General features: G+C 37.9%; 1 protein-coding gene across 11 annotated transcripts in view; it reads right to left on the reverse strand.

Annotated features, from left to right (window-relative positions):
* Positions 1-2,956: 2,956 nt before the first annotated feature.
* Positions 2,957-21,128, reverse strand: part of TP63 (tumor protein p63) — a 265,967-nt gene continuing 247,795 nt past the window's right edge. For 5 of the 11 annotated variants that reach the window (XM_074030775.1, XM_074030774.1, XM_074030773.1 and 2 more), the window contains one exon: positions 18,740-20,191. In XM_074030775.1, the coding sequence (XP_073886876.1) occupies positions 20,077-20,191 (115 nt within the window). In that variant the 3' untranslated portion in view covers positions 18,740-20,076. Of the gene's footprint in view, positions 6,020-9,344; positions 9,439-10,729; positions 10,875-13,637; positions 13,796-18,739; positions 20,192-21,128 lie in introns of those variants that run through there. The other 6 variants (XM_015444930.3, XM_005545418.5, XM_015444929.4 and 3 more) reach the window with 2 other exon arrangements.

Below are 21,128 nucleotides of genomic sequence, written 5' to 3' on the forward strand. Positions count from 1 at the left end.
GAGGAAGCTAGGAAATCCATATTCGAGGCTGATAGTGTCCTATGTTCCAGTTTACCTAGTAAGAGAATTGTAATCTCTGAAAGAGAAAGAATGGTAAAACGGATAACAACCACTCCCTTCTGCCAGTCTGTGGATGCCCTGACTCAAGATTAAGGGTATCTTTCCTGGATCTAGGAAGGTTCCAATGTCTACCCACCTATGTGCAGACCTTTATTCCATACTTTTATTTTGTTACTAGGAATACAAAATAGTGTACCAAGGAAAGTCCTTGGGCTACCTTCTTAGATAATTTAGAAACTGCACCCAAAAGCAGAAATATGTTCTTGGAATCTCAGAGATTCTATGCAAATTTTAGTTAATTCAAGAGTATTTAATGAACATTGTTTTTGGCATTCTATAACGATATTAGATAAGCTATTCTAATAAATCTCAGTCATCATTATCCATATCTTCTGGGTCTCATTAATGCTTTATATTTTTACTTTAGTAATTTTATAAAATACAGAATATACATTGAAGAATAATTTTATAAGAAATTTTAATATAAACAGTATATCTAAAATTTTGTTATTTTAATGATTTCAGTGGCACATGTACATAAAATAGAAAATATCTTCTGAATGCAATTAACTACTCATGAACTATCATGCAATTTGGGACATAGCTACCTTATATAGATTTCAAATATGCCTCTGATAAGTTCTAACATCATTACTTCTGATTGTTTATCTTGTATTTACACCATCAAAATAAAATACTTGAACAATTTTTTTGAATCCTTGATGGCTCATGCCTTTGTTGAAGAGAGGATGACTATGTTCTTCACTCCAAAATGGCAAAATAGTTTTTAAACATCAATTAGAATGATTAATCCAGTGAGTTAAGTTTCTACATCATCTGTTTCCTTCCGATTACCTTTGATACACAGCAGCCTTTATTTGTCCACTTGTGAAGCATACTGGTAAATTTTGGTGCACAAGAATCATTAGAACTAAAATACTACTATCACATGTCCTTTTAGAAAACTGGATGGTCAGATTATTGTTGTGTAACCTTAAATGGTAACATTCTTCCTATTGAAGAACTATCTAGATTAAACATATACCCTTTTTATCTTTAAGACTGTATTCCTTGACCACTGAACCTTGTGCTTGAGAAAATTCATCTAGCATATCATTACATGAAAACTCAGTTTAAAATTTAATTTACACAAGCCATTTCATCATCATCAGAGTCTAGAGTGCCATTGTGTTTTGTATTCATATTCTGATGTAACAATTTTGAAATGTTTTTCTCTATCAGTTCTAGTATCTTTACCATTATGGGGAGAAAATGAAAAATCCTAACTACAAAGATATTTTCTCCTGTTCTACAGTTTATTGAAAAAGGATGCAATACTAATGAGCAACCCAGTTAAAAACAAAAACAAAAAAACTGGATAATTACACAATAGTAAATAGTAAATTCATTTCATCATCCTTATAGGCTTCTTATTACATCATGTTTCTAGCCAATTCCCAATAGAACTACAATGAAAGCCATTTACATAATTTTAAATTTTGTAGTAAGCACATAAATGGGTAAAATTAATTTCAGTATATTTAACCCAAAATATTTAATTTTCAACATATAATGTAAACAATTATCAATGAGTTATTTATATTTTTATTTTGATTCTAAGTCCCCGAAGTCTAATGTGTATTTTGCATATACAGAACATCTCAGTATTGACTAGCTCCATCCATGTGCTCAATAATTACACGTAGCCAGTGACTACCATATTGGACAGCACAGTTTTGGGCAATCCCACCATTCTTCTTGGTTTTTATTCTTTTCTTACTCATTAGAATTGATTGATAAAAATAAAGCCATTTCTAGAATGGCTAAAATAAAGTCTCAAGACACACACACACAAAAAAATCAGCAAGTTTCCACAGTGCATTTTGGATTTGTAAGAGCGTTTAACAGACCCAATAATTCTAAGAAAATGCATTTTTTTGAAGTAGGTTTTTCTTTTACTCCAGAAGACCTCTAAGAGTAAATAAAAGTCATGAACTACCAAGCCATACACATAGAACTACTGAAAAAATAAAAATAAAAATTTAGTCAAAAGAGCCAAAATGATAGATCTATGATTAATCATTTTTATAGCTCTTTTAAATTCCTCATACTGGATCATTGAATCAACTGTTTCATTTCTGGCACTCTATCACCTAGATTGCAAGGACTAAGAATTGAATTTTTTGGTAGTTTTAAGCTGCACCTGCTCGCCTATATGAACATATCTTTACAATGTGATTATATCTATAAATAGAAAAACAAATTGATATCTTTACTATATATTTTTGTTATTCTGGAAAGTTTTTTTTTATAAGTCTAAGGCATTATATTGTATTTATGCCATTCAATGTTATCCCATAAAGTAATATACATTCTTATTTAATAAAAATAATTCATCCATTTTGATAGAGATAGTATGGGCTGAATCAATGTACATAACTGAAGGGTGATATTTAGCAATGAGTTTAAAAGGGAACATGGCCCAGTCAGGACCCACCATCTGCAGCATGCTCCCACATACCACAAGCTTATCTGCTTTCCACTCCCACAGTACTGATGAGGTTACTGCTGAGTATCATTGGAAAGTCACTAAGTTAGACATTAGGAATATTTGAAGTCTAGTCCCTGTTCTAAAGCAAACTCTTTCTGACCTCAATCAAATAAAGTATTAAAACTTTGAATGTCTCATTCACCAAATGAAAATGCCATTCTGGTCTTTCCTATTTTGTAGGTTGGCTAAAATGAGAAAAGAATGATTATTTGTTCTCAGATGAGAAACATCAACATTTGAACCTCTGCAATGTTTCTCTCGGTATCTCTTCTTCCTCGATAATATAAGTAAGGCCAAAGGATGGAAGAATGGACAGATAGGCAAACAGACACAGATAGACACACACACAGTTTCTTAATGAGTTTTTATTTATTTTCTGATTTTATTGCATGTCCTGGCAAAACAAAAAGAGACTGTAGACTGGCTTCTGGCTCCCCAAAAGCTCATAACAGAAAATACCAAAAGACAAGCAACTGAAGCTTAAAAAATGTATCACGTGTATAATACCTCTCGAAAACATTAATAAAGCATATAAAACTTTTAACATTTGCTTCATTTTGTACAATTATAAAAATAATAGAAAAAATATCCCTTTAACATTCAATATCCCACATACTGTATTTTAGGGAAATACCAAGAAAAAAAAGGTAAAAGGATTTAATGAAAACTCAGCTTTCTATTTTTGTTTATAAACATCTCCAAACAAAAAAACTTTTCAATTCTTCAGCTAACTGCATTGAGCTGAGGCCACGAGAACTCCATTAAGCCCACTTCTAGTGGTTTCTGTGCTTAATATTCTTTTACCCCTTTCCCTGGCTACTCATACACTCAAGGAGAGTAGGTTGCCATGAGGAGGTAAGCCAGTAAGGATGCCTAGCTTTGGCTAGTGCCAAATCCAAGAGACATAGTACAGGAATTTGCAAGCCCCTAGTGTCACCTGAATAGTACTGAAATAGCTCGGAAGTCCTAGGTTTATTCAAACCGTCAGTAAAGTAAGGAAGCAGTTTGTCCTTCTAGGACCAAGGAACAGCTTTCATTCTTCCCCTTAATGGGTTTGCAAAGCTGCCTGCTCGTTCCAGAAGTTAACAGTGCTTATTACCATTTAAGTACAACAAAACTTTGAAATCAAGGACTCAATCTCTTTAACATACAAAATTTTTAAAAAAATAAAAAAAACAAAACAGAACTTTCCCTTCCCTCCCCTCTTAAAATTGTAGCATTATTTCTTATTTGATGTGGTATTCTTACTAAATGGTATTTTCATGAAAATACAAAAACAATAAAAAAAGGTTTCAAGTGTGGTTCTGGAAATCCCACTATCCCAAGAAGAAAAAAAAATATAATCAAAATACAAAGTATGCAATTTCACACAAAATATATATACACTTTTCAGAGGCAGCCCATACATTACATTTTAGAGCCATATTAGCCCTTTTGCACTTTAAAATTAAAATGGAAGCCTATGTGCAATGACAGCCCTTGACCAGAATGCATGGGAAGATTTCAGAGCTCATTTGCATGCATGCAAAAAATGTCTTATCTTTCTGAAAGATCTATGAGGAATATTGTCATTTACACGTTTTCCCAAAGTTTCAAGCCAACTCTTTGTTTAAGTGGTTTAAGCAACAGTAGCCATGAAAGACTTATCCCTTGCTCTGTGGGGACCTTTTTATGTCTATGGGTAGCCCCTAAGGGAGATGGACGGGAAACTGGGTTCTCACAGTTACTTTCCAACAAACTGAAACTCTTACTGGTTAAAAAAGGAATAATACAGTGATGCAATTTATGCCACAGGAAAACCAATCTCATAATTTTATATTTTTCAAATCACCATTCCTATTGTAAACCTTAAAGATAGAAAGGTGAACAAGCCTCTACATGCAGAGTTTTATGGAATAGGAGGGTCTTTAAAAGAAACACTTACCAAGCAGTATTATCTATGCTTCAAAAGATTTTTACAAAGTTGAATTTACGGTTCATTGAGATATCTTATTGTTTAGTACAGACTCAACATTTCTGAATGATTCCTATTTACCCTGAATATTAATAGACAGTAAAACTTCACTGTTAGAACTAGTTAGATGGCACTTGTCCCAATCAAATCAATCTGAATTCTTACAAGAGTAGCAAACGTGTATTTGAGTTAGTCAATCTAGTAGTGAAATTTAGTTTTAATACCTCTGTAATGGCAGCAAATGTTTTCCCAATCAATATTGTAAGATAAGGTATCTGGTATTAAATTTAAGGGGGTTACTGATACGCTCAAATACATGACATCAGGTGTTTTTGAACTGGCTGCCATGGGCCTTTTAAGAATTTTCCTCATTCCCAACCAAAAACTAAAGAGGATGTTTGAACATAAACTTTTACTTATAACTGGATTAAATCACCCCAACGTGAACCATCATCACTAGAGGAAATGTCAGTAATATAAAATATACCAACACTGAGAAAAGAATACATATCTACAGTCTTACCTACATAATAAGCCATGGAAATGGATTTACTCAAAGGTTTGATGTGGCATGTATTTAGGATCCAAAGAACTGAAAGGATCTGTACATCATTGTCACTCACATGTAGCATTAAGCTCCAGATACCTATCGCCATACATCATACCCCTTAAGAGAAGGGGTATAGACAAACCGTCCAAAACAAGTAAATTAAAAAATGGTCAATAAGTGCATCTCAATTTTCTTTCATTTAAATTACATTTTAAACAACACTCAATGCCCCCCACCCAGAAATCTATACTGTATATTTATATATTTATATATATAGTCTTAGACTATAAGGCTGAACATGCTTTATAAAAGTCAATGAGAAATCTCTGCAGTTTAAGGAGACAACCAACTCTTTTTTGCTCACTTCTACCTAGCCATGGCAGCTACAGTTCTGCAAGCTATAGTTTTGAAGGCTTAAAGCCAGAATCAGAATTAGATGCCAGGTCAGATGTTAGGTAAGAGGTAGCCTCTTACTTCTCCTTCCCCTAAGAAATCAGACAGAAGAGGAAGGGGAGGAGCTAAGGAGAAGGCTTTGGAGATTAAGCAGGAGTGCCTCGTAGGGGGCGGGCAGTTAGGAGAGCGTTAGGAAGAGCTCACGTGGTGAGGCTCACTCCCCCTCCTCTTTGATGCGCTGTTGCTTATTGCGGCGAGCATCCATGTCAAAGTTGAAGTCATTCCACTCATCTCGGGGTGGGAAGGAGATGGTCTGGCGGAGGGTGAATCGCACGGCGTCAATAACGCGTTCACCCCGGGTCTCACTGGAGCCAACACTGACTGTAGAGGCACTGCTTGGGGTCCGCAGGAGATGAGAAGGTGAGGAGAATTCGTGGAGCTGCCGGTGGTCCAGGATGCCCTTCCAGATTGCGTGTCGAAATTGCTCAGGGATTTTTAGACTTGCCAAATCCTGTGCAATAGGGGAAGGTGTCATGGAGAATGAAAACGAGAAAAACTGACGTTTAGTCCATAACATGCTGTCATTCCCTGATGCTCTGGTTTAATTGATCTGAATCTATTGATCCACAAATTAGAAAATAAAATTAGTTCTCTGAGTCTTCAACTCTATGTAACTAAGCACAAAGGCACAGCCATTGAGGTGCCATTCCTGCCTGTGTATAACACTTCACTTAGTCTCTACTGGTCTCAGTTTCTTCATTGGTAAAATTGGGATAATAGCTAGATAAGAGGGCAAAAATCCCAAATAGAAACGTGAGGTACCTACTGATGCTTGAATTTACCTGGCTAGTCACTAGAAGAAAGGTATTAAAGGAATGTCACCACCACTTGGTTGAGGAGATAAGAAGAAAAGATTGAGTACTTTCTATGTGCCACGCACTGAATTATTTTATATTCATGATATCATTTAATCCTCAGATTAGTAGTAAACATTATTAGACCTGTTTTATAGATAGAATAACTGAAGGCCAGAGAGGTTGACAAGTTTAAAGTCACATAACTAAGTGAAAAAATTAGGGACTTAGGGCATCCTCAGAACCTGAAACGGCCCTTTTATCTAAAAGGTCTTTTGGTGTTTGAATAAAGCAAGGTCTCAAAATGCAGAGCCATTGTGTCTATGTTCTGTGAATGGGTGCAGAAGTCATTACAAATAGGGTCAACCTTAACTAACTGTGGTGATTTCACTTACATTTATCTGCATTAGCTCTTTTTTAGATTGTTTCAGTGATAGCTCATATTTTCACGGGGCAGAATGGTAGGTAAATAGCACATTGTGCTTGGAGTGAGAAAACCATGGCAGAGGTTTTGATTGTCACTGACTGGCTATAGAACTTTAGCAAGTCACTTATTCTCTAGCAGCCTCAGTTTCTTCATTGGTAAAATGAGATACAATTGTTTTATAGGGCAAAAGATGCTATAGACTCATAGGTAAATACAGTTATGAAAATATTTTAAAAAATACAACATACTCTACTATATAAATACTAGCCATTTGTGTTATTATTATGTTGTATTGGTACCTCATTTTTGCTTGTTATGGGGACACTAATGAAATTCCCCAAATTTAGGTCACATTCCTTTTCCAGGAAGTGATGATGCCCAATAACTTAGACTGGCTCTAAGAGAAAAGCTGAGAAAAGGGTGTCTCTTTCTAGAAATATGCAGGAAGAAGCTGAGGTGAGGAGGAGAAAATTGCACAGCTTCCCAACATTTCTCAATTTGGAAATTTGTAGTTTGGTGTCATATTTTCCTATGGTGTGAATGTTCAGGCCATTAGAGGTATTCCTAATCTCTTACTGTAGCAGAAGAATACCTTATAAAGAAGGTCAATCACAAATAAATAAGCATAGTATTTTTTTATTTTTTATTTTTAAGATGGAGTCTCGCACTTTCACACAGGCTGGAGTGTAGTGGTGCGATCTCGGCTCACTGCAAGCTCCACCTCCCAGGTTCACGTCATTTTCCTGCCTCAGCCTCCTGAGTAGCTGGGACTACAGACATGCACTACCACACCCAGCTAATTTTTTTGTATTTTTAGTAGAGACAGGATTTCACCGTGTTAGCCAGGATGGTCTTGATCTCCTGACCTCGTGATCTGCCTGCCTCGGCCTCCCAAAGTGCTGGGATTACAGGTGTGAGCCGCCACGCCTGGCCTAAACAAGCATAGCTTTTTATGTTTCTTGGATTGTTCCTACTTTTGAGGCTCTCAGTAAATGCAAAGCTCTTTGTAAATTAGACTCTGTTAATTTTCATGATGCCCTGGATAGATTTTAACTAATGACTGACAGGTGAGAAAGCTGTGGCCCACAGACTGACATAGGACTTAGTCGACATCAGCAGAAATGAACTTATAGAGGGCATCTGCAGATCCTAATGATCAAGGGAGCATCCTGACATATTCCCCAGTGGAAATAAGTGAGCAAGAGGAAAGTACAACTTTAAAAATATAGGGAAGAGGAAGATTCCCTGTTCCAAAGTGTACGAATCTACTACAGGAGGCTCTCTCAAATACAGGGCAACTCTGTTCTCTTCAGTGGATGGAAGTAGTTGTAAAGTTCTCAGAATCATATTGGAACCTACTCTTCAAGCTTTCCCTGCAGTTTTCACTTATAACTGATTCTATCAGGGAGCAGCAACCAGGAGTGATTTATGGGGTGAAGAGGGGGGGCATAGGGGCAGTACACTATGTACATGTCACCTCATGGTGGGGGGCATTCTCACGCTGCAGGGGCATCTCTAGCATCGGTGCTCAAGGAGGGGGAAAAAAGAGGCCCCAACATAAAAGTAGCAGCAGAGGCAGAGACTGTCTTCTTCCACCAGTCCAAAGTACCCTCTGGAAGCTAGAAGAGAGGCTAGTGAACCCCAAAGAGAGCAACATGAAGAGCGCGGCCTAAGAGACAAATCAGATTGCCATAAACCAGAGCAACGCTAGCTCCCGTGTGAGCAGTAGTTCGAAAAGTGGAGCAGGAAGCAAGAAAAAGTCCCTCTCGCCCAGCTTGTTTCAAAGACAAATCAAAGGATATCAAAGCCAGAAAGGAGTAATTTGAATCCAATATTTTATTAACTGAGGCCCAGAGAAGCAAAGTGATAACCCCAAGTTCTCATTGCTACTAAAAAGGGTGATTGGGATTTGACCCCATGGCCATTGATCATGCCCAATGATTAGAAATGGCTGGGCACTATTATAAAATTGAAAATTAGTAAAGGAACATATAGTTTTAATTGAGAGGAACAGCTGAATCTCCCTTAAGGTACTAATTTAAAGAAAGGCAGAAAAGGCCAGTTAATAAAGTTAAAGACTGTAAGTTACACCTTTGTGTTCTACTCCTAGTTTTGTCTTACATAGTCATGGCAAATGACTATTGTGTCATCTCTCCATGTTTTTAAGAGAATAGCACCACCGGTGTCCTGCTGTCCTTTCTGGGAACTTATACAAATTAATGAGAACACTCGAGAATTTTTGTTAATTCTTTAGAAATTATAATTTTTTTGATTGTGGGAATAGCTCCTCTTTCCCATCTTGCTAATAGTATCGGTGCAATAGACAATTGTTGACTGATCAGACAAGCTAAAGAAGATTGATTGCTAAGTTTCTAATATGTACAGGTTGAGGCCTGGGAATCTTTCTAACATAGTTATGGGTTCCATCAAAATGGATAATTGGGGGCATGACAAAAACAAATTTTTAAACTATCAGGGATTGAACTACGAGGCAGTTGTCATCAGAGGAAAGAAATGAAGAAATAAAATTTGAGAAAAGTCTAACAGTTACTTACATCCATGGAGTAATGCTCAATCTGATAGATGGTGGTCAGCCCCTGGGTCGTGAAATAGTCCAGACATGATGAACAGCCCAACCTCGCTAAGAAACTGCAGAGGGAGGAGGGAAGAGGAAGGAGGAAACAGAAAAAGAAAGTTCACCCCAACTGCATTGGCGAGATAAGGGAAAACCCAACATTTTGCCCTTGGATGCCCTACATAAGAGATTAGGAGTGGATAATATATATGTGGGCCTTAAGTCTGAGGTTTGGAGATTATTGATGACATGAAGTTTAGGTCTATAGAAATTAAAATCGACTATAAGGATTCCTGCAGATCAGTGATTATCATATGGTGATCTGTGGAATTCTAGGGTTCCGTGTAAGTGTCCTAGAAACCATTGCAAAGGGTGAAAGGGAAGTCCAGTGTTCAGGTTCCTAACTTTCTTGCTGCTTGGCTCTTCACTTCAAAAATAACATCTCTACTTTATTTGTTTTGTATCTGGGCTTTGTGAGAATGGTTCATGTGGTTAAGAAAAAAATTGTAGGCCTCTACTCCAGGATCATGCCTTTTGATTTATTTCCTCCTCAGGATACAGATCCCCTTACTTTTGGTGCTGGTCTTAGACTGATGATGATGCCACCATCATCATGGAACAGACCCTGGGTGGAATAGGCCATGCACTTTGCCATCCCTGTGATTGACATGCAGGAAAATCAACACAAATTGTTCCAGTAGCCAAATGAAACAATCATTCTGCACATGAAGCAGAAGAAGAACATACGCACTGGGCAAGAAATCTGGGAACCTACTCTTGCCTCTGTGGGAATCAAATCTTTCAGACTTCATGCATTTCTTTATTTTACCTATCTGAACTCCCCCTTTGCTGGAGTGTGCCCATTTCTCATAGGCAAAGTAGTAAAGGCCATCAGTTTTTGAAAGTCCCTGTCATTTTGGATAGCATTAAAACTTTTTATGGACATCCAACTCCAAAATAATGGTCCCATGGTGGCTGAGAGCTATGAGGATTAGAGAGAGGAAAAGGAGCAAGATAGCAAGTTTATTGCCCTTTTGGAAACCCAGCCCTGAGCACCAACTTGAGGGCCGCAACTGATAATGTAAAAATGTGAGAGAGGAGGAAGGGAGTAAGTGAAGGCGAGGGAAACAGACATGAAAACAGTATGCCTATAAACACACATTTTCTCTTGTTTCCATGCTGATTATAGTTTTCCTTGATAAAACATTGCTGACCACTTCACAGATCAGAGATAATAGTGACTGAACTCCAACCATAGGACTGCTGTCTTTCCTTCCAACGGTTTAATGGACTATAACAGTATCCGCCCTCCACCATCCCGGGATGCTTAGGACAGGCCCCCAGGGGCACATGCTGTGGACTCACCTGACAATGCTGCAATCTGTGGGATATGGAGGTGGGGGAGTGCAGTGGGAGGTGGATGGCATGGAGAGTGGGGGAGGGAGTGCCTGGGTGGGGCTGAGTCCGTTCATGTCTCCAGCCATTGGCATGTGGGTGCCCATCATGGGAACTGAACAGAAGCAGGAGGAACAGAAAGGGTTACTGCCATCATCATGCACCAGCATCCCCGTGGTCCATCTTGTCTGGTTAAATTTTATCAAGGGCCTAAACTACCAGCCTTCCTTTTTAATCTTCTCTCTCACTACACCCCTTCAAGCAGCCTACATCTAGTCAAACAGAACGGTCAGACTCCAAACTAATTAGGCACCTCTTGACTTTTGTACCTTGTCCTAGAACAATCTCTTTCCTCCCCTTTCTCTACTTCTAATTCTGTAGTTGCTAATTGCTCTTAATGTTTACATATTCTTCCTTGTGTTTGCCTTCAAGGGTTATACTTCTGTCTCCCTCACTAACCTGTGCAAGCAGAGAGATTAGATCTTACAGGCAGTCCCTAGCACAGTGCCTGGCACAGAGTAGGTGCTCAGTAAATTTAGGTTAAACGGATAAATGCACAAATCTGTGAATGAAAGAGTGACCCTTGGAATATTTATTTGGGAATAGGAAGACTGACTTCAATATTTAGAAGGACTCATGTGCCTAATAAATGAGGATACAATTAAATATTCTATTACTTATGGTCCATTTTCAGGGTTGTATACAGGAACACCACCAATACTTGCTGATATTTTACTAAACCATGAAGTGTAAACATTCACTGATAGAGAAAAAAAGCTTAATATCAATATTTATGAAATGAATTTTGCCTTCATGTCAAAAAGAACAAAATAATTTACTAAAAGATTAATGCAATTTGTTTCTACTTTAGTGAGTAGCAGTATGCCTAGAAAAGGTCTTTGCCACTAACTAAAGAGCATACTCGATCACATCTCAGTCTGTTTCCCTTCCGGAATAATTGTGAAGTACAAATAAGAAACAAGTAGGCAAACTGTAAGTTATACAAATGTGAACCATCATCACTATTATCACAATTTTGTCATCCCAAGAAGGAACTTGAGGACTCTAAGATGTCACAAGAAGTAAAATAAAGTTGAAAATAAGTGGTTTCTATTCTTTTTATGTCAAAGTAGACCTGTCATGGGGTCAGGTTTTAAGCCTTATGATGCATTTGTCATTAGTGAGTGATCTCACTCTAAAGTCTATGTTTGCCATAACAGGCAACCATTCCAAACACACACACCTCTATCTCATTAAAATATGAATGTGTGGCCAGGTGCAGTGGCTCACGCCTGTAATCCCAGCACTTTGGGAGGCGGAGGTGGGTGGATCACCTGAGGTCAGGAGTTCACCATCAGCCTGGCCAACATAGTGAAACCCCGTCTCTACTAAAAATACAAAAAATTAACCAGGCGTGGTGGTGCATGCCTGTAATCCCAGCGACTCGGGAGGCTGAGGCAGGAGAATGGCTTGAACCTGGGAGGCAGAGATTACAGTGAGCCAAGATCGCACCATTGCACTCCAGCCTGGGCAACAAGAGCGAAACTCTGTCTGAAACAAAAATAAAAAATCAAAACAATGACTGTGTGCCACTAGACCACAGAAAGTCATAATCCTAGCCTCCCCTGATTTCTTTAGAAGAGACAACACTGAAATGCATGTTTAGAGGTTTGATCAAAATAATTAGGATTTCAAAAGACAAGCTTGAGGGTACTGTTTTTTAGGTAGTAGGGACTATATGATAGCCATGCAATGTTCAGTCTTCAGTATCCCCAAGGGTGTTATACAATCTTTTGCATTTTTAACACCACTTTTTTTCCCTTCAAGTTTGTGTATCCACTTTGCTAGATTTAGTCCTAGTGGAGAAGATAACTCTATTTATAGTAAAGCTACATGCCAGTCAGCATCCACTTGGAGGCCCAATTCTTACAGTGTCTTTTTCATTTGTACTTAGCTGATATGAGGAATGTGTGTGAGAAGAAATAAAAGGCAGGCTGCTTTGTAGGTCAATTCCTTACTGACTGTGTCTGGGATAGAATAGGTGAGTTTAAAAGGCCAGGATTATAGAGAAACAGACATAAAATGTTAAGTATATAAAGTGATAATTTTATGGATAGAAAATGAAGTATTAGAGAAGTAACTTCTTTGTAATTAGAGGTGTTTTTTTCATAGAGTCCAGACTATAATCTACTTTTCTAGATTTCTTCTTATTATTTTTTTGAGATCAAGTCTCACTCTGTCACCCAGGCTGGAGTGCAGCAGTGTGATCTCAGCTCACTGCAACCTCTGCCTTCTGGGTTCAAGTGATTTTCGTGCCTCAGCCTCCTGAGTCGCTGGGATTACAGGCATGCACCACTAGGCTCAGCTAATTTTTGTATTTTTAAGAGAGACAGGGTTTCACCATGTTGGCCAGGCTGGTCTCGAACTCCTGACCTCAAGTGATCCACCCGCCTTGGCCTCCCAAAGTGCTGGGATTACAGGCGTGAGACACTGCACTCGGCCTATTTCTCTAGATTTTAAGTTCACTGAAACATGCTACTTTATGCATGTTGCATCCATTTTCTTTTGACTATTTCAAAGGCTGCAGGCGGTGAGTCTCCATCCAGGATAGCAAGAAGTAGACTGTTCTTTTCACAGAAATCCTTATCCCTACTGAAGAAACATCCTTCTCTATCTCTACCAGTAGTATATTTTGCAATGAACGACAAACCTAAAAAGTGAAAGGTTCACAGTCAGAAACCCAAGCCACTCCACTTTGATTTGATCTGTCCCACGGTGCCTCTCATTGAGCTTAAGAACATGCTTTTCCCCATCCCAGAGACTTGTCCTATGCTAGCCTGTTCATCCTTCAGCCACGGCTAAAAGGAGATGCTCTTACTGTTGGCCCCCATGCCATCAGGAATGGTTGTAGGGGTGAGGGCGTTGCGCTGCTGAGGGTTGATAAGCTGGCTCACAGACGGCAGCTTGTTCATGCTGTTCATTTTGTTCAGAGGTGGGGAGCTGTTACCATATGAAGACTGGGACTGTATTGAGGTCCTAGGAAGACAAACGTGGAAATGACGGTGAGCACGGGACACTGAAGAGTGGGGACTGTTGATTTTCAACAGGTCTCTGTTTAAAACATGGCTTGCAATCAAACGTTTGAAAACATTCCTCTAGGATTAATGGTAAGAAGTTAATTTTGTTTCCATCTGACAATGTTTCCTGAATAGGGAGAAACTGATTGCGAGGCTATCATCAAATCATATTTTTCGTGAATGTGCAGAGCGCGAGGTTTAGTATTTCCTTTGAGAGAGAGAAAATTATTGCCTCCTTTTTTCCCTTCAATTGTTTTCTCCATTCCCTTCTCCTCTTTTCCCCTTCAACTCAAATAAGTTTGAAAAGCAGTTAGGGAAAAGAATTGAGCAAAGACTTAAAGGCTGACGAAAAACATGGATATCCCACCCTCAAACTGCAGCTAAGGCATTCCATTGGTAGCTTTCTGCATATTCTATTTGGGATAAGCAGAAAAAAATGACTACGAAGCCAATCAAACTGGGCATTTGGCAGCTCATCCTGCTGTCGTGCAGAGGCCCCTACTTGGAAACATGAATTTTCAACAGAGATGTTCATGATGTATGAGAGAACCTACTGGAATGCCAAAAGCATTTCTACACAGGAGAACGCTGAAGCCCAAATAACTATTCTATTGACTTTCCATAAGTCTCCTGGAAGAAATGAAAACAAACAAACAAACAAACAAAAAAAAACAAAGCAAGATAAAAACCCAATAGTTTTCCATTCAGCGTGACCTTGAATTTGGAAAGTTACTAGAACTGGTTTGTCACATTATATCTTACAGATAATATTCTCAACTCAACTGTCATTCCTGATGTTTTATCTTAATATAAAAACTAGTGATGTGTACTACAATGAGAGTCACAAAGTCAGAGCTGAAGCCTTCCTCCATCATATATTAGGATACTTTAGATGCCCATGTGAGCACCTTAACATCCTGGCTTTTGTTTTCTCACAAGAAAACTATACCAACCACATACATTTACACTTGCTGCAGGAGTCGGATGTTTGAGTTAATAGAACTTAAGACACAGTCCCCATCTTTGAGACACTCATAGAGTAGTGGAGGCAATGGATGTAATAATCCATCCTACCTTATACGGCTATGATGAGAACTGAAAAAGAGAAGATGAGGAAGAAATGTACAGACTATGCAGCCTCTACATTGAATTATTGTGACCACAGAATGAAGACTGGACTTTAAGCAAGTTTCTAGTCTGTTATGGGAAAACTCCCCTTTAAAAATTCTCAAACAAAATGAGTTATGTTGTTCCTGTTTACCTTTTCCCTGTCACAGCCTTATTTACATTAGAGGGGAGATAAATTTTTTCTTTGAGTTTTAGCTACAAATGTATGTATAATTCAAATTTTAGAGGTTCTGTAAATGGATCCAGGTTTCAAGCACATATGGCATATTTGAAAACATCATTTTAAAAATGGCCCTCGAAGCTGGCTTTCGAAGCTGCCACTCTGCATTCTCCATAATTACATGAAATAAGGAAGGCTCCATTCCATGCCAATGAAGAGCCACAGCTAGATGAATGCAAACAACATGCTCTATTTTAATGTGTATAAGTTATCATGTCAATTAATGTACAATCAACAATTCAGGTGTATTTTACAATCACTGCCTTTAAGGTAGGAGGGTATTGACTTTTCTCTTTAGCCCTTATCAAATACTCACAATTATAGATCCACATTGTGTATATATGCTGGTGCTGATACAATAAATCCTCCCAACTATAAAACAGTTTCTGAGTGATTGTCACACCATCCTTGTGGAGCAGGTGATGGTATAGCAGGGCAGAGATGGACAGAAATTACTATTCCAAATATACATATGGGTAAATATAAGGTTCTAAGAAAAAACATACGCCCAAGGTCACATGTTGCTAAATGGATGCATTGAGGACAGAACCAGGTCTCCTGGCACCTATTGTTTTTTCTAGGTTATAGGGACAAGAAATAGATGAAGTAGTAAGAGAAATGTAGGAGACCAAGATGGAACAGGGGCAAAGGAGGTAACTCCAGCTACTACCAAGCACTTCTGAATCCACTCTGTCCCTGTGGGGGAGCATTTCCAAAGAGTCAGCACACATGGCTATACTTAGGATCATCCATTAGTCCACATCAGAGTATAGCAAAGCATGGGGCAAGGCGGTAAGGAGACTCTCTGCCAGCTGATGTTTCTTCAATTCTCTTTGCTCACTGAAAAGTACCTAAGATTCCAGGCAGCCCATATTCCTGATGCAGTTGGTCCTCTGTAACCTAAGGAGATCTCTCTATCTGTCCCTCCTCAAACCAGTCAAATGTACAGCAAGAGTTAATAGCAGGGCTTGAATCATTAATATCCGCAATTGGAAAAATAAAAATACATTTAAAAGTTTTGCATTTTTTTCTGGACACTCAGAGTAAATTCCTTCTTACAATTCCTGTTATATAACCTCCTGCTTTCTTTAGCTTGTGGTTACTATTTTTGACTATCTTATCAGTTCATTTACCATTTTTCATCATAAGCCACTAATTTGAGGAGGGTAGGTCAGAAACCACAGATGAAGAAAGAAGGAACATAGATTTTAAGTCAATCAAAACATCTGGGTCGCCTTCTGGATCTAACACAAACTAAGTGATGCAGGATGTTGTATAAGTCTCTTGAGTCCCATTTTCTTAACCTGTAGCCCAGACATTATACCTACTCTAGAAGATTTCTATTAAGACTGAGATCACGTAACAGCCCTGGACAGGGTCCAATGATTTGTAGGCGCTCAGGAAACATCAGCATCTTTGACTGTTTCCCTCCAGCCCCGAATATTTCACACTCTGATGTGTGGCCCATGGGATAGAAGTTAACGATGTAAGAATTAATAGGAGGAAGTGGCCAGAGGTAAGTTGGATTCTTAATTGAACATATCCAGAAATGAGGGTGAACAGTTGAATGGGGTTAACAGTCAGGAAAGGTCAGAAATTCGGAATGCCTTCCCTTTAATGTAAAAGTGAGTTTTAAAGCCACAAGGAAGGGGAGCAAGGTACTCTGTCTATTATTAATTTTACAATGACTGAACTAAAAGAAGCATTCTGATAACTTCTACATACTGTGAAAAAGGAAGCACGGCTGAATAAACTCACAGCCAATTTGAAAGCCTGGAAGAACAACCTTTTTTTTTTTTTTTTTTTTTTTTTAAATACAAATTTAATATAACAGTTCTTAGGTGAAATATTCCAAAAATTTCTGGAGAAACTAAAGAGAAGGAAAATGTGTTCAAAATAACAACAGGACCTGTACCATTCTGGTTTTATTGCCTACACTCTCCTCCCCTATTCAAAACCCAAAAAACCCAAAAGAGTAAGAATCCAGCTTTCTGCAGAAAAAAATCATAAGGTGTACACCTCAGGTTGTTTTCTCTACAGCCTCACTAGATTTTTCTAAGAATTCGGTGTAACAGAGATGTAGAAAATAATATTTCACGTATTTCTAGTTTCGAAGAAAAATCCCATTGAAGCCAAGTCCCAGTTCTTAACTTTAACAATATAAGCTTCTGTACAGTTTCTGAAGGATAAAATTCAAAATTGAAAAGCGAGAAGTGGTTTTAGGACATACAGGACTTAAAGTCAGGTTTTCTGGTTCCAACCCTTGCGACTATCTATGTGGTAGAATAAAAAAATTCCTGCAAAGACACAAGTTACATTATCTACCACCGAGATGCCTAGAATTCCACTAGATTCCTTCTTTTGGCCAAAATCTTCCATCGCTAATTAAAAAGCAACATTCTAGTAGGATTTAGTGATAGCTTAGGCTAAATCATTTCAACAAACCATTTCTGGAGTAAAGAATTTGGGAGCGGAAAGGGATACTGAAGGCAGAGCAGAGCATCCTTGTTATGAGAAAGATCAGAAAAGAAAAAAAAAAAAAAGCATTGGGGGCAACATGGACTATCATCAGAAAAAGAATCGTATCTTCTCTCAATTTTAGCCAGTAATGCCTGCCTGTGACTTTTCTCTCTAGCTGAGTTATCTCGCTTCTAAAGACAGTGCAGCATTTATTCTCTAGAAGGGAAAACTGTAATTTTCTAATATTTTCCATCATTTCAAATATGTGCATTTATATACAAGTCATTATAAACACATCAAAAACTTACTTAAAAATAGGCCAAAAGAAAAGAAAAACCCTTCTGAAAGAAAAAGCAAATATCAAAAAACGAAATGTACTCACCAATCCTTTAAGGGCTTTGTGAATCAAAGTTATTAGACCAATTGAAAAACACTTTGCAAATATAACAGGAGCATCTGGTTTTACTAATGTACTTTTATTAGTACATTAGTACTAATGTACAAATATAAAGGTATTTTTTTCTGAAATATTTATCTAAAATACTAGTTTTTTTTTTTTTTTTTTGGTTAGAACTTCTTATGAAGCTTTTAAAAGCAATTATTCAAGGCTCAAAACAAATTGTAACTAAAAAAAAATTAAATAAAAAACACTGGACATAGGTTCCACTGTTGGTTTCTGGCCAAATATTTGCTAATGTCTATGTCACAGAAACCATGTTATTTAAAACATTTGGATTTGATTGTAATTCATTTTAGAAAATTTAGCAAATTAACATACAACTGGAAGTTTGTCAGGAGTGTCAATAAATGATTCTATGGTGCCTGGCTTCCTATGACAAACTTTAAAACTCATAGGGCTAAAGTATTTTTGCAGTTAGTTTAGGCATTTTAGTTCATTGTTACGATTGGTGACCTTGATACAGAGTATCTTAAATAAAAACACCGAATACTGACAGAAGAAACGCACACAGGAACAAAGTAACGATTCTATTATTATTATTCTTCCTTAGACCTACACGTGCTACTTCAAGCACTTACATGAGAATATTCTAGTATTTAACAGGAAAAAAGTGAGAGAGACAGAAACAAAAAAACTGCAAGATAAACCAAGATGCAAAAGTTTATTGAAAATTAAAATCACACATCCACAAAAGCAACAGCCTCAATAACAAGAAATCATTGTCTTGGTGACAGAAAATACAGAGCTGGTGACTGGGTGTGGGAAGTTGGAGGGGAGGAAAAATTTTAAAGTCTTTATGCTACTATCTTAAAATATGTTTTTAAAATGGAAAGAAACAGAGATTCTCTAAACGCTGAATAAAAACAAAAAAGTGGTCTACCCTTTCAATCTTTAATTTCCAGTCCAGGAGTACTGATTTTAACACACGTCTGCTTGGATCTCATTTACTCAAAACATAAGTCTCCTGGCTAAATGCATTGAACAGTATCAGTGATATGGCTGGCTTTATGGTAGATAGGCTTGAGGGACAGAAGCTCTAATTAAGCAAATTAATCACAGATTTTGTGAGAGGACTTTAAAATCTATTTTAAGCTTTGAATAATGGTAAACAACTACGTAAGGGCCATATTACTGGGGTGGATTTGTCTTTCTATTAAAAGCACAAAATGAGTTCACCTGCTATGGGGGCCAAACAACAGTTTTGGTAGTAGGTCTTCCAGGGTTTCATGTACGAGAAAAACTTTGGCGTATCAGATGCCAACATACAGTGGCAGAGGCAGGTACACAGCATTAAGAAATGTTCTACCTACACAGGAGGGGAGGATACAAATAATGAAAGTTCTCACAAAGAAGAACTCTCCACCCACAAAGTTGATTACTTTTGGTAAAGCACACCTCACTGCCCAGCAGTGCACCTGACACCTTCGTTTCTTACTACTTGCAAAATTATTACATGACCAGCATTAAAAGGGTCTGACTGAGTCTCTCAGTCACCTGCAACTTACTTATGCACAGACGGTAACAACTTTTTCTCCTTTTCTTAAAAAGACATCTTAAGTTTGAGACCTGCTCAAAAGCTTCCCTATGAATTTTAGAAAAACAACAGAAGAAAGCAGAAAAGGGTTCCAATAAACTTGTTAATGCCCCTTTCCCCACTCCACCCCTGCCTCCCAGGAAACAACAGAACGCTCACAGACAAACACAGTGCTTCCTCGCCCACCAGCGGCAGGTCTAAGGATACGAAACCTGCAGAAAACATCCTTTCTTGTGAAGTTTTGAGTCCCTTCCAAAGATTCTCTCACTAGTGGCTTTGTGCCTTTGAGCAGTTGGGTCTCTGAGCCAAAGTGTCTTCAAGTCGTGTTTATGAGGGCTAGATACACACACACACACACACACACACACGCACACACACACGCGCTCACATATACACATGGAAATACAACACACACACTTAAAATATAGAGATAGGGCTCTATGGGTACACTGATCGGTTTGGGGGGTTGGAATGTCTAAAGAAGACGTCGGATTGTTTTGGAGTTTCTCTCCGGGGTTCCACAAGCTCATTCCTGAAGCAGGCTGAAAGGAGACTGCAGAGAGGAACCAGAGAAAAGAAAACAATGAAGGCTTAGGATTTCATCTATTCAAATCAATTGAATACAGAAACGCACTCCTTATACCTTCATGATCATAGTATAGACAGAATAGAGTGCCTGAAAAACTATTTTTGTTCTTCCAATTTATCTTCTTTTAAAATTACTGAGACTTCTCAAGATTTTTATGAGGAAGAAATGGGATAAGGCTGTAGTAACAGAAATGAACATCAGAATCACTTGTGAAACTTATAAAAATGCATTTTCCTGGCTCCCTTCCAACACAAGCTGGCATCCAGGAAAACATATTTTTAACAAGTTACACAAGGCGATTCAGTCGAGGACCACTGAGATAAGGTAGATCAAGGTATTTAACACAGTGCTTAGCATATGATTTACCAGACTCAATTAGTTAAAAAAAGGAACGTAAAAGAAGAATAAAGTTTAATCTTTTGTAAAATGTCATCTGGTCAATTATTATCCCTCATTACAGTTCTTGTCTAGCCTAAGTGTGAGGTATGGAGAAATATGATATTATCAGAATGGGGCCTGTGTCATCATGCATTTACAAAGAACTGTTTAATGAGTATTTTGGATATTCCCAGATTGAGACAGATAAATACCTTAATCCTTTGAGTAACAAACTCGGCCTATAAATGTATATATCAAGCCCAAGAAAGCAATTTTTTGCATAATTAAGAAATTATTTATGCCACAAGGATGCCAGAAATAAACCCTTTTATTTTGCTAAAAGTTGGGCAAACTCATGAACTGTTTGGAAATTGTTTCCCAGATTGGCTTTTTGAATCACATTTGGCTATACCTTTCAAAAGAACAAAGCCATTTTTATCTGCTTAATGCTAGGATTCAGTAAACCATGTCACCAGCAAGAATTCATATCATCTTAACAGAATATGCCCTGATAAAAATGGAT

Source organism: Macaca fascicularis, chromosome 2, assembly GCF_037993035.2.
Source record: "Macaca fascicularis isolate 582-1 chromosome 2, T2T-MFA8v1.1".
Classification (NCBI taxonomy): Eukaryota; Metazoa; Chordata; class Mammalia; order Primates; family Cercopithecidae; genus Macaca; species Macaca fascicularis.